Raw genomic sequence first — 13,719 nt, 5'->3', positions numbered from 1 at the left:
TGTCAGCAGTATTGTTCTGCAGACACCTTTTTCAGGATAATTTGATCTGAACTTAATACAATGACATAGTAAGCAATAGCTGGTACCCTGTAGACCTCCTCTTAATACAGTGAATGAAATGTGATAATATTTGTGCGACTTGAATGAGATTATTATTACCAGCACTTAATTTGTTATTCTGCCCAGGAACTTGATAGAATGAGCTGCGAATAAATTTATCCAGTAAAGACAGGCAGAAATGGTTAAAATAGGCGTATGAAATAAAACCCATGCTTAATATAAAGCATATGTTGATTGTGAAATTATATTTTTTTGATTAAAGATGAACTCCCCAACAGAATGAATATGGGTGACAGATACTATGTAACAGGAATTCCAACTCATGTCTACAGTGGTTCACAACTAACATTATGTATGGAAGCAAACAGTATTCAACCCTGGTTATCAAGTGGTAAGATTTCTGTTAATAAGCAATATTTGGAATAGAAGAAAATTGAAAAGTTTGTGTAAAAGAGTTTAGTTGATATGGTGCAACTGAATGCCCAAATGGATTTAATTCAAAGGGATACAATCCAAGTTAGTTTCAGAAGCAGACTAGAATCACAAAGGAAATTATTGCCAGAAGAGAAAAAGATTTGTCTGGTGATGCAGTCTAGTGGAAATTATGAAGGGTGCCCTGTTGAATGCTGAGGTTGGTCAGGTGGAAAGTTATAAGTAGTGGCATTCTATCCTTACTTAACTGGAATTGGGGGGGGGGGACTGAAAACATGTGTGGAAACAAAGCAGGTCATTTTTGAGGGCTCAGTGACTAGTAGACAGAGAATAATGAAGACATCTTTGAGGCACCACTGTAGAATGGACAAATTGGAAGACGGTAAAGAGTGGGAGGATGTATACCAATAAAGCTGAGAGTGTCAGTGATGAACCATGTGCAAGGATAGAAATTGAAGTATAAACTGTTTCTCTTTACAAATATGCTTTGTGATCTGCACGCTTTCACTATTTTCCATCTTGGACTGAAGCCTGTTGTAGCACTTCCGTTGCCACCCTAGCTGAACTTCTATGGTTCTCCTCTGATTTCAGCACTCATTTATTCCCTGAGCGTACATTCCATCCATGGCAGAAATACAGCACATGTATAAGCGTTTAAAGAACTCAGCATTCTTTACACCGATTTCAATTGTATTAAATGTGCTTAAAACAGTATTTGTTCAACTTCTTAATGTTAGAAAACTATTAATTATTTTTGTTTATATGAAGACCCACCTGTCATCAATGATAACTTCAAATATCTGCTGTCCATCACAATGTCTTCACCCTGGAGATTTACAGCTGTTCTTGCTGACATCTTTGCTGCACAGATTGTCCCTCCAGGCACTTACAACACCCTCAAACTCAGCCTGCTCCTGAATCTGGTTCAGACCTGCAATAATGGAAAACAGTCCATGGAACATTTAGATCTTTTGATTGGGACGAGTGATCCGGTAACAGTGGACAGGTACAGCCTTGTATTATGTGACATCTATGATCTTTACATTAAGGGTGGTATTTATAAAATCAGTTTGAGAAGTTTGCTAAATATTCTAGATCTTTCAAATTATATAATATTTCTATGATATTCACAATTCTGAAAATCTATAGCATCTATTAATCCTGACCCTTGTTTTGTTCCTCAGGGTTTAGTCACCCTGAAGATGATTATGTATCAGTTGTGGGGAACAACCATCAACATCAGTCCTTCAGATGAAATTTAGAAGATATATACGAACAAACTTGGTGGTGGGGGGAGAGATCAAGAAAAATCACAGAGCTATTTACTTAAAGTTCCAGAGGTCCCTTAAATGTTTTTTGCAATCAGTATATTAGGATTTTCATATCGTTATTCAAAATGTAAAGCTCTTGAGAGAAAAATATCCCAAAGACTGGAGATAAATTCCTTAAGAGCTACCTGGCAGAACAACATTTACTTTGTGCATAATCCTATTCAAATAGGTCTTTCTGCCTTGCAGCTTTTGTTTCTCTTTCTACAACATATCACAATCAGGACAATTCCCATTGGAAAGCTGAAAGAATATTCTAATGAAATTCACACCAGAAATTTCTAAATTAAACTAAGCACCTCAAAAACAAAACGCTAAGTATTTTGCAGGAAAAATTGGACCCCCCAAAAAAACAAGCAATTTTAGAGGTTATAAAACCTAAAACTGGATAGCACGCAACAAAAGCTTTTCCTGTACCTCGGTACACGTGACAGTAAACTAAACTAACTAAATTAAGGATCTAAACTGAGAAAATGAAAAGGAAAAGATAAATTAATTTGGATGGACCTAACAAATAATGAAAAATATTGGTGGAAGTTGTATTAAGACTCCCACAGTAGTGATAATGCAGAGCACAATGCAAGTTCTGAGACCAAAGGGTAACAAGGATAATATTATTGCATTTGGTGCTCCCAAATTGGCCTCTTAAATCAGCTAAACTAATCGTAAACTAGGCAACTGTTCTGCCAAACACGTGCACTCTGTCCACCAAGGCTTGCTAACCATTTTAATTCCCATACCAACTTTTCTGTCCTTGGCCTACACTGCCAGAATAGGAACATACACAATTGGAAGAACATCACCTCAAATTCCTTTTGGGTAGCTTACAATACGATGGTATGATCATTGAATTCTCCAATTTCCACTAACAACTTCCTACCCGTATCATGTCCCCTGGCCCAATCCCAGTGAGCACCCATTTCTCTCACCATCTTAGTAACCATGCTCCTTTCCTCTCCTCCATACATTCATATCCTAAAAGCCAGGTATTCCGAAAAACGCAAGGAATCATGGGATTTGGCAAAGGTCATCCGAGAATTAAAAAAGCGAGCGGGGTGTAACAGCAAGCGAAGGATGATAGATGCGAGTGGGAAACAGGAAGAGATGGGGGAAGAGAGATTTCAGTTAGCAGACAACCACTGGTAAAGCTATGGCTCATTGCTTCTAGGAGAGTCGAGAAAATGTCCTCAATTGATAGAATGCAACTTCAGAACCTCCTCATCTCGCCCGTGCAGGAGATTTCCGCGCACAAGGAACAAATGACCTAAAGTTTGCATTGAGCGAACTGAGTGTTTTTACGGTCCTAGTCGTATACCGGCGTTTGGTGAGAGTGGTTGGATCCAGGGATCGAGGAGTCAGCGCCCGACAGGTGAGCGGGCCGCGGTAGCTGGTGCCTCTACGCTCGCCCCAGGAAGAATTGACACCTCTACTCCCGGGTCGGGCACTGCCTCCTCGATCTCGCTGCTTGGCGGCAGCCACTAGGATTCCAGAGCATCACCGATGCCTCACATCAGCCCCTGATCCTCCGCCGCCTGTCTGGATAATGTGACCGACATTGGTTGAGCTGAAGCTGAGCTCCAACCTCTCTCACAAAACGCTGGTGTACAACGAGGACGTTAAGAACACTCAGTTCACTCAACGCAAACTTTAGGTCATTTGTTCCTTGCGCCCATGGAAATCGCCACTCCCATCCATCCCAATCACGGTGCAAAACTCTAATGTGTAGGAAGTCGGAAGGAGGGTCTTCTATCCAGAGGTCCGCGGACGGGAGTGTCGGCCCAGGCCCATTGGTAGTGCGGAGGGGAGTCGCCGGCCCCAGCTCGATTCTGCCTTTTGAGCTGGAATTGGTGCTTCTTTTCCGCGCCGCCTGCGGGCTAAATACATACCCCCCTCCCCCCCCGGCTGGGACACTCGGGAGGGGGCAGAGACGGCCCAGCAGCGGCTGGATAGGGACAAGACACAGGTCTGCACCCATGCAGTGGCATGGCCGCCGCAAGTGTTTAGCCCGAGCGACCTATGACCTGTGCATGCGCAGTCGGAATACCGAACTGGCTTATTCCCGAGTCACATATTTCTCTTCTATCCATCTCTTCCCCTGCCCCTTCCACCTTTACATCCCTCCCCCCCAGCATTACATTTCACTCCTCCTTATCTTGACAGCTTTTCACTGTACCTTAGTACACACGACAATAATAAACCTAAACGACTGTCCCTTTTTACCTCTCACCTTAGTCACTTACTCCACCCACTTACCAATCTCCTCACCTGTATCCACCTATCACATGCCAGGCTTTGCTCCACTCCCACCTCCCTTTAAAAAAAAAAACTTTGCTTCCCCCACTCCTTTAGTTTGGAGGAAGAGAATGGTAGCGGTGTGGAATGAGCTTCCAGTGGAAGTGGTGGCGGCAGGTTCGTTGGTATCATTTAAGAATAAATTGGATAGGCATATGGATGAGAAGGGAATGGAGGGTTAGGGTATGAGTGCAGGCAGGTGGGACTAAGGGAAAAAAATTGTTCGGCGCGGACTTGTAGGGCCGAGATGGCCTGTTTCCGTGCTGTAATTGTTATATGGTTATATGAAGGTCCCGACCCGAAAGGTTGTCTGTCCGTTCCCATCACAGATGCTACCTGACTCACTGAGTTCCTCCAGCCTTTTGTTTCACTCACGATTTCAGTATCTGTGGTTTCTTGTCTCTCCAATATAATCATGGATGGCTTTAATCTACATTCGGACTAGGAAAACCCAGTAAGCAATAATGGTGGCGGAATATAGTTTATGGGATAGTTTTCGTAATTAATTATCTTGTTGAACCAAAGGGGGAATAGGCTATTATTGTGTGATGTGAAAATAATAATCTGGTAGTTAAGGGAACCATAGTCACAATAAGAATTTTGTATAAAAATGTATAAATTATTTAGTTCAACCTGAAACTATGGTCATAATTCTGAATAAACAAACTATGAAGCCAAGGATTACGAGTTAGCTATAATAGATTGGGAAAGTATATTAAAAGGAACGATAAACATGTAATGGCTAACATTTAGAGAATGATACATAGTTTACAAGTAATATAAATCCATTTTGTGGTTTAAAAATGTGGTTAAGCCACAGCTAACAAGAAGAATCTAAGGAACACAAAAATGCTGAAGAAACTCAGCGGGTGCAGCAGCATCTACGGAGCGAAGGAAATAGGTGACGTTTCGGGCCAAAACCCTTCCTCAGACCCTTCTTCCAATATTGCTTAAGATTAGAGGAAATAACAGTGCCACAAAAGCAGCACATTTTAAGATGGAGAAAGTTAAGAATTTAGCAAAAGAGGACCAAGATATCGATAAGAAAACAGAGTATGTGAACACACTAGCAGGAAACATGAAAACCAGTGAAAAACTGTTGTGGATTAGTTAAAATAAGTTAATGTGGTTCCTTAATAGATAGAGGCAGGAGTAATTATATTGGTGTATAAGGAAATTGCAGAAACATTTTTAAAAAATCGCCTTCACAGAAAACCTCCTGTGAATAGAACTATGTCTAGAGAATCCCAAATAAACTGGCAATTATAAATATTAGTGGAAATTAATGGAAAGTGGGAAAAGGAAACGTATATATGTAACCTCAGACCCTTCTTAAACTTGTATGTGCATGGTCTCTATGTTGCCAATATTTTCAGGGATCAAATTCCCTCTTGGATATTTTTTTATGAATGTGTCTGTGCTTTTTTGCAGGCTGTTAATATATAGTCTAAACCTTCTGCCTTTTGGAGTGAGACATTTGCCGTCATATGAACTTTTTGCAACAGTCTCCAAAGATGAACATGGAACTGGCACTGCTAAAGTGCAAGCTGGGTCTGCACTTCTGGCCAAGGGGGGTATCTGCTACATAGGAGACATTCTTTCTCTCAAAAAAGAGGCATTTAAATTACTTCAGACAGGTACAGTGAGTATTTTAACACCATGTTCACTGTATAGCAAATTCTTAAAAGAATATTGCATTTTAATTTCTTCCATTTCCTGTGTTAAGTTTTAGAAACTAGGAGTATCACAGTATTTATTTCTGGAAAAAAGTTTGGAGAAGATGTTGATCAGCAAATGAGCTTCCCGATTCAGTGCAACTTCTGGGCTCTAGCTGATGCTAACGTGCACCTAAAGAAAGTTGGCCAACAAGAAGATCCAGTAATTGGGTCAGTGGTAAGGCAAATTTGATTGTGAGGAGACTTGATAGAAGTTTATAAAATTCTTTGATGCATAAATAGGGTAGACAGTCAGAGCCGTGTAAAAGACTAGAGAACATAGCTTTAAGGTGAGAGGGGTAAAGTTTAAAGGAGATGTGCAGGGCAATTTTTTTAAATTTACAGTGGTGGGTGCCTGGAATGCACGTGTGATTGTTAAATTCTCTTGCCCATTTTCCCAGTTGATCTATATCCTGTTGAAACCTCAGATAACCTTTGTCACTGTTCAGTATACTCCCACACTACAGCAGTTCAGATTAGGAGATTTATCCTTACAGAAATCATGTCACTACCAAAAAACTCAGATATGGACTAAAAATCACCCTTCAAATTTGTGGTTGAGGGGGAGGGGGAATTAGAAAATAAGGCAAAATATATACAGCGAACTTTACCAAAGACAGTGATCACAGGCTCTCTGTTCATAGCAAGAGGCCTCTTAACAGATTAAATTTGGAAATTGACACGGCCATCTCTTCTATTGATATCTGTGCATTGATATAATATCAACAAGTTCATTAAAAGAACAATCTTGCTCTTCTGCCTACAATACAATCAGAATTACCTTGCATTTTGATCGCACCTCCACATCCCATGGGAATGCATCTCCACCTATAAAATAGGATTCAATAGGAATATTGAAAATTCAATAGAAAACAGGTTTTACATTCCAGGGCACAACACCTCTGTAACAAGGTAGTTGTGCCCTGTAGCACAATTTGTTTTATGCCATTCGCAAACTATCCATACATGCCACCTACGTTCTTATCCAAATTATTGGTATATATGATAATATATGTATATAGTTTTGGTTGGCAGGAGTAGAAATAGGGATTGATGGTAATTCACCAGACAGAGGTGAAGTTGTATGTCTAAAGAATTGCAGATGTTGGTTCATACCACAGGTAGACAAAATGCTGGAGTAACTCCACAGATCAGACAGCATCTATGGTGAAAATAGATAGGTGACGTTTCACGTCAGACCTCTTCAGACTGAAGAACTCTCCAGCATTTTGTGTCTATCTGAAATGAAGTTAGTGTTGGAAATCCCTATGTACTTTGACCTCAATAAATATTTATTCATTAAGTCCTCACTCATTGCCATGATTGTTGAAATAATAAACAACTAGAATGATTGTGAAACATGGAATCATGGTGTTTCAAGCAAGCATGTTACTTTGGGCCTGTTGCAACTACATTTTGAGATTGAACTGAGATTATATGGGCATAAAAGAAATACCTGCTTATATCTAATACAATTTTCTTTGTTTAACAAAGCAATTATTTTTTTTTGGTTTCCATACTTCAGGATGTCAGTTCAGTACCAGCTAATCTGGCTGATGGCTTTGGTCTAATGATTTACTGCAATGAATCTTCCAATTACAATTCTCCCATGCATCTAATACTGCATAAACTGAATGAAGCTATGCACCAAAGCAAACATCTTTATCCAGCACTACAGCAGTTTACAACACAAGACTATGAAGAGGTAAAAATGAGAAGTTAGTCAAGTTGCTCAAATATAGAAAAAATGTAAGCCTGGCTATTCCACGTATATTTAAAATAGTTTAGTTTAGTTTATTGTCACGTGTACAGGCGTACATTGAAAAGCTTTTTTGTTGCAAGCTATGCAGTTAACGAAAATTACAATGATTACATAGAAACATAGAAAATAGGTGCAGGAGTAGGCCATTCGGCCCTTCGAGCCTGCACCGCCATTCAATATGATCATGGCTGATCACCCAACTCCGTATCCTGTACCTGCCTTCTCTCCATACCCCCTGATCCCTTTAGCCACAAGGGCCACATCTAACTCCCTCATGATTACAATCAAGTGTGTACAGATACAGGATAAGGGAAAGATGCTTAGTGCATGATAAAGTCCAGTAAAGTCTGATAAAAGAATGCAAAGGTATCTAATTAAGTAGATTGTAGGTCAGGACTGCTTTCTAGTTGGTGATAGGAAGACTTTCTGTTTCATAACAGCTGGGAAGAAACTGTCCCTGAATCTGAAGGTATGAAGACAGTCAGAAAAATTCCTACCAAGGGTCGACAGATGCTGCTACCATGAAAGTGTTTCCTATTTTCTGTTTACACTTCAAATCTGTGAAAATTACTTTGAAAATTTGTAAATGTATAAAATGTGACCAGGTATTGTAAATTAATAACAAAAATTGTTAAGATCATTCTGCGCCAACTTGGGAGTCTGAACAAATTGAATATAGGCTGAATATTATAAATGTAAAGACTAAGGTACAAAACAAAAGAACACCAATTTTACTGCTTTGCAATCCAAACTGGTTGGAATCAGGTTAGTAATATTTGTTACAAACAGCTCATCTTCGGCAGGCATCTTGAAAAGGACTGCGATGATTAGTTTTTGTTCTTTTCAAATAGAATTTCAAATGACGAATTTTCTCCAGCATTTTTGTGTATGAACATTGAATTCTCCCAATTTTGTTCGTCCTTGCTGTCTCCTCCCCTTCCTCAGCCCTCGGGCTATCAGCCTTCCTCAGCCTTCGGGCTCCTCCTCCTCCTTTTTCCTTTCTTCTCCCCAACCCCCCCACCAGTCTGAAGAAGGGTTTCGGCCCGAAATGTTGCCTATTTCCTTCGCTCCATAGATGCTGCTGCACCCGCTGAGTTTCTCCAGCATTTTTGTGTACCTTCAAATGATGAATACTTTGTTTGCTGCTATAAACCATCTAATTGATAAATATATTTTTGGTTTTAATTTCATGGATCCACTTGCAACTATAAAAATGAGGAATGTAATCATTTTTATTGAAAGTCTGTTATTTACTCCCAGGGCAAGGCGGCAATGCAGAAATGTATGTATATATCATTAGCTTTTGGTATACTGTTTCTAAATGAATAATTATACATCAACTTAAAAGTTTTGATGTGTATATTGGGATCAGTTCATATACATTCCTCTTTGAGCAGTCTGTGAATGGCTGCAAACTCTAATTTAATATATATTTGATTAGTTTATAGCATTTGCCAGAAACCAGGAAGCTGCACTTACTATGAAAGCAGAGAGGATTATACAGGGATATTACACTGCAAGTAGGAGAGTTCGAACTGATCCCGTTCATGGATCTAAAATTTCTCCAATTGCACTGAAGACTTTGTGAGTGTTTTATTTTATTCAAACTTGTATCTATTAATATTGAGCACAATAATCTATCTGCATTGTCTTTTCTGCATGGGTTAATATAGAATCAATTCATCATTAAAGCAAATTTATATTGCAGGTGTGTATATTTAAAGTAAACAGAAAAACACATTTATATAGTGCCTTTTAATAGTCCTTTTGGAACCGCTAAATGCTGTGCAACCATGTAGTGCTTTTTTTTATGCAGTGGTAAAGTAGTCACAAGAAAAACTTCCATATATCATGTTTGTTAATCCAAAAACAAAATAGCCTAAATGGCGAAAATATGAAATTAAATACTAGATGTCAGAAATATAAAGCTGGTCTTACAAGATACATTTCAGGCCACAGAATCACACAGCTTTAGAGCACGGAAACAGGCCTATCGCCCAACACATCTGTGACGCCCAAGTTGCCTAAAATATGGGTCCTGCTTTTCTGCACCAAACCAATATTCTTCAAAACCTTTCCCCATGTACTTGTCCATAGGTCTTTAAAATATTGTTTTTGTATCTGCCTCAACTACCTCATCTGGCAGCATACCACATCACCATTCGACTTACCTTTACCCATTACGTTATTATACACTTCTATAAAACCACCCCTAACTTCCTGCGCCCCAAGGAATAAAGTGCTTGCCTGCCCAACCTCTCCCCACATCTCAGGGCATTGAGGCCTGGCGACATCCTCATGATGACTTTTCTCTACACTCTTTCCAGATTAATGGTGCCTTTCCTGCAGCACGGTGACCAAAACTGAACACATAATTCAAGTGCAGCCTCACACAGTACACAGTGACATGTGATCATATCTTCAATATTTAATTCCCTGACTAATGAAGGCCAACATGCCAAAAGCCTCCCTCACCACTATCTACCAGTGCCGCCAATTTCAGGGAACTTTGTGCTTGTGCTCCTAGATCCCTTTGTTCAACAACACTCCCCAGGGCCCTACTGTTGACTAGTATTCCCTATCAAAATGCAACACCTCACAATTACCTCAATTAGACTCCAACTGCCATGTCCATTGACCCATATAATCAAGATCCCATTGTAACAGTACACTACACCACCAATTTTAGCACCATCCGCAACATACTGACCATGACACCTACATTCAAATCCAAATTGTTAATGTAGATAACGGACAGTGGACCCAGCACCGATCACTGTGGTACCCCAATTTATACAGGCCTCCAGTCTGAAGAATAACCCACTACCACCACCCTCCATTTCCCATCTCCAAGTGCTCAACTCACCCTGGATCCCATGCATTCTACCCTTCCAGATTAACCTACTATGCGCTACCCTGTTAAAGGCCTTCCTAAAGACTATGCGGGTAACATTCACAACACCTCCCTCATCAATCATTTTGGTCACCTTTTCAAAAAGCTCAAATTGAGGAGACGCAATTTTCCACAAACAAAGCCATGATGAGTATCCCTAATCAGTTCTTGCACATAGATCCTTTCCCTTAGAATCCCCTACAAAAACTTACCCCACCAATAATGTGAAGCTCATTAGTCGGTGGTTCCCAGGCTTTTTAGTCATACAGTGTGCAAAGAAGCCCATCTGCCCAACTTGCCCACACCGACCAACATGTCCCCTCTACTTGTACCACCTGCCAGCGTTTGGCCCATATCCCTCTAAACCTATCCTATCCATGCACTTGTCTAAATGTTTCTTAAAGGTTGCGATAACACCTGCCTCAGCTCGTTCCATATACCCATCACTCTGTTTAAAAAAAGTTACCCCTCAGGTTCCTATTAAATCTTTCCCCCATCATCTTAAACCTGTGTCCTCTGGTTCTCTCTTCCCCATCTCAAGCCAAGAGACTATGCATTCACCCGATCTGTTCCTCTCATGATTTTGTATACTTATAAGATCGCCCCATCTTCCTGCGCTCCAAGGAATATAGTCCTAGACTGCTCAACCGCTCCCTATAGCTCAGGCCCTTAAATCCTGACAGCATCCTCGTAAATCTTCCCAGCACCCTTTCCAGCTTGACAGCATCTTTCCAAACTTAAAACAATACTCTAAATGTCGCCTCATCAACATCTTATATAACTGCAACATGACCCCCCCCCCCCCCCCCCCCCCCCCAACTTCTATACTCAATATTCTTATTGATGAAGGCCAAAGTGCCAAAAGCTTTTTAACCACCCTATCTACCCACGGTTACTTTCAAAGAATTATATACCTGCACTCTTGGATCCCTCTGCTCTAAAACACTTCCCAGAATCCTACCATGTAGGTCCTGCCCATGTTGGACTTCCCAAAATGCAACACCTCACATTTCTCTATTAAATTTCAACCTTTTCTTACAGCCTTTCTTAAATAGAGACACAGCATTAGCCACTCTCCAGTCTCTGGCACCTCACTTGTAACTAGCAATGATGCAAAATATCACTGTAAGTGGCGCTGCAATTTCTTCCCTGGCTTCCCACAATCTCTTTGTACACACTTGATCAGGAATTTATCCATTGTAATGCATTTTAAGCCTTCCAGATCACTACTATATTCATCTTAATATTCCCAATTCACTAGTAAAACTCTGATAATCCTGCACCCTCCATACCTTCAAACTAGCAAATTATCTGGATATTGGGTGCTACGCCTATCAATAAACCAACACACTTTAAATAAAAATATTATGTAATAAAGAATGAAAACGGACTTGAAAAGGAGCACAAAACTGAACCAATGAATTTAAAGGGAAGAGGAAATGTAACCTGGTGATTTCAGGTTAGGTTTCACCTTGTCAAAACATACACGCATTCCAGATGCCGGCTCCGAACCGTATTCACATTCCTGACCTCATGCTCACAACCCACCATTTCAGTCGCACATCTGGCTCACTGTCCAGTGCCACGCATGCTCCAGTCCACGTCTCACATTGCAGACCGAGCAAGCCAGGCGCCAAAATCTCAGGGCATTTGACAATCAGATACAGATTATTGGAGTTTTACTGTAAATTAGATTTCTTACTGCCTATTTAAGAAACCACTGACCTTTCACCTCTGATAGTCAACCAATCATCACATCCTTGGGTCTGTGGTATCTCGAAATAATATTACCCAATGGCAAAATGTAGATCCATGGCTCGTTGAGACTGTAAAACATGTATTAAAAATGAAGGGATTAAACTCATGATGTCATTAAATGTATATGTACTTTAACATAGATGTGATTCCTGTAGCTGAGGTCACAAACATAGTGGACATTTTGCTGTATTTTAGTTTAGAATCATTTGAATAAATAGTGGTTGTATTAGAGGTGCTTTATTCGACAACTATCTGGATCTCAGCTCGAAATGATTTATGAGATGAGATGTCTTGCCAGTCTTTCTCTAATAAGCACACAGAAAAGTGACAATATCTGGAACTAAATCTTAGTATGCCCACACTAACTGTGGCAGCAGATTAGACAAAATCTGTTTTAAATATAGATAAGTTTAATGTTTTTTCTTGCAGTTATTCATTCCGTAATTAAAATTAGTTGTACTAAGTAGTTCATTCTGTATCAGTGGGAGAATCACATTATAAATATGCAGATACTTTCACATTTATTGGAGCAACAGTTAGATAATTCTTAATTTTTTTCAACTTGCAAGAATGTCTTTATCTGAAGCACATGCCAAACTCAGCCTGAGACATAAAATACTGGAACAAGATGCCGTCATTGCAATTTTACTGTATGAGATTTCCACGACTGCAAGATACGGTAAAGATAGCAGAGTGCCTTTGAATAAAAATATTAATTTTATATTATGATATACAAAGAATAATATGATTTATAAGTTTGGATAAAGCCCTGTTTTTATTGAAAATAGCAGGATATGAATCGTAACAATGGATTTATGTTAATTTCTGCAGGCGCTTCTGTACTCTGTGTGGCTCCAAATGCAGTATTTCCATTTGATCAGTGTGATGAGCACAGCTTAAATCAAAGGGATATATACTTGACACAATTCCATCAACAACTCGTACAGTTCTGCTCGACATATGCCCCTGGGATGTCTGCGCTTTTTGTTGAAGAATAACTTTGAACAAAAATTTAGATCGGCATTGTGCTAGGAATCTGCTTATTGTAATATTGCATTTTACTGAAACATTTGAAAAATAATCAAATTTAATAAATGCCAAAACACTAATATGTCTGCACAAATAATATGGTAACAAAGGTCTTATTAGACAAATAGCAATATTTATTACATCATATTGAATAGATTGGCATTGCTATCTCATTTTAAAATTATTCAAACAAAATAAATAAACTGCAAAAACAAACATGAGATGCTTAATTTATTTGCTAATGCAATTTTCTGCCACAGAAAGGCAGGTTCAAATGTGGATATCTCCTTGGGTTCAGCAGCAATCAGTCCTACAAATGGTGACCTCTACTTTTGTGGCAGTTAACTTGCACTCTACGATAGTCGAAGGACTGGGAGGCTAATAAAGATATTTCCTGCAGTTTGTAGGATATTGTTGCTTGAGTTTCCATATGCCAGGCTTATTAGGGTT

At 39.6% G+C, this 13,719-nt stretch overlaps 1 protein-coding gene across 1 annotated transcript in view; it reads left to right on the top strand.

Moving 5' to 3' along the window:
- mcmdc2 (minichromosome maintenance domain containing 2) overlaps positions 1–13,363 on the top strand; it is a 34,567-nt gene extending 21,204 nt beyond the window's left edge. Inside the window, exons 7-14 of the mRNA XM_033019374.1 lie at positions 323–451; positions 1,261–1,498; positions 5,544–5,749; positions 5,839–6,005; positions 7,353–7,532; positions 9,031–9,173; positions 12,810–12,919; positions 13,072–13,363. Of these exons, the coding sequence (XP_032875265.1) occupies positions 323–451; positions 1,261–1,498; positions 5,544–5,749; positions 5,839–6,005; positions 7,353–7,532; positions 9,031–9,173; positions 12,810–12,919; positions 13,072–13,238 (1,340 nt within the window). The 3' untranslated portion in view covers positions 13,239–13,363. The remainder of the gene's footprint in view (positions 1–322; positions 452–1,260; positions 1,499–5,543; positions 5,750–5,838; positions 6,006–7,352; positions 7,533–9,030; positions 9,174–12,809; positions 12,920–13,071) is intronic.
- Positions 13,364–13,719: the final 356 nt, after the last annotated feature.

This window comes from Amblyraja radiata, chromosome 4, assembly GCF_010909765.2.
Source record: "Amblyraja radiata isolate CabotCenter1 chromosome 4, sAmbRad1.1.pri, whole genome shotgun sequence".
NCBI classification, from domain to species: Eukaryota; Metazoa; Chordata; class Chondrichthyes; order Rajiformes; family Rajidae; genus Amblyraja; species Amblyraja radiata.
Note: the sequence above shows the minus strand (reverse complement) of the source record. Positions and strands in the feature narration are given on the sequence as shown.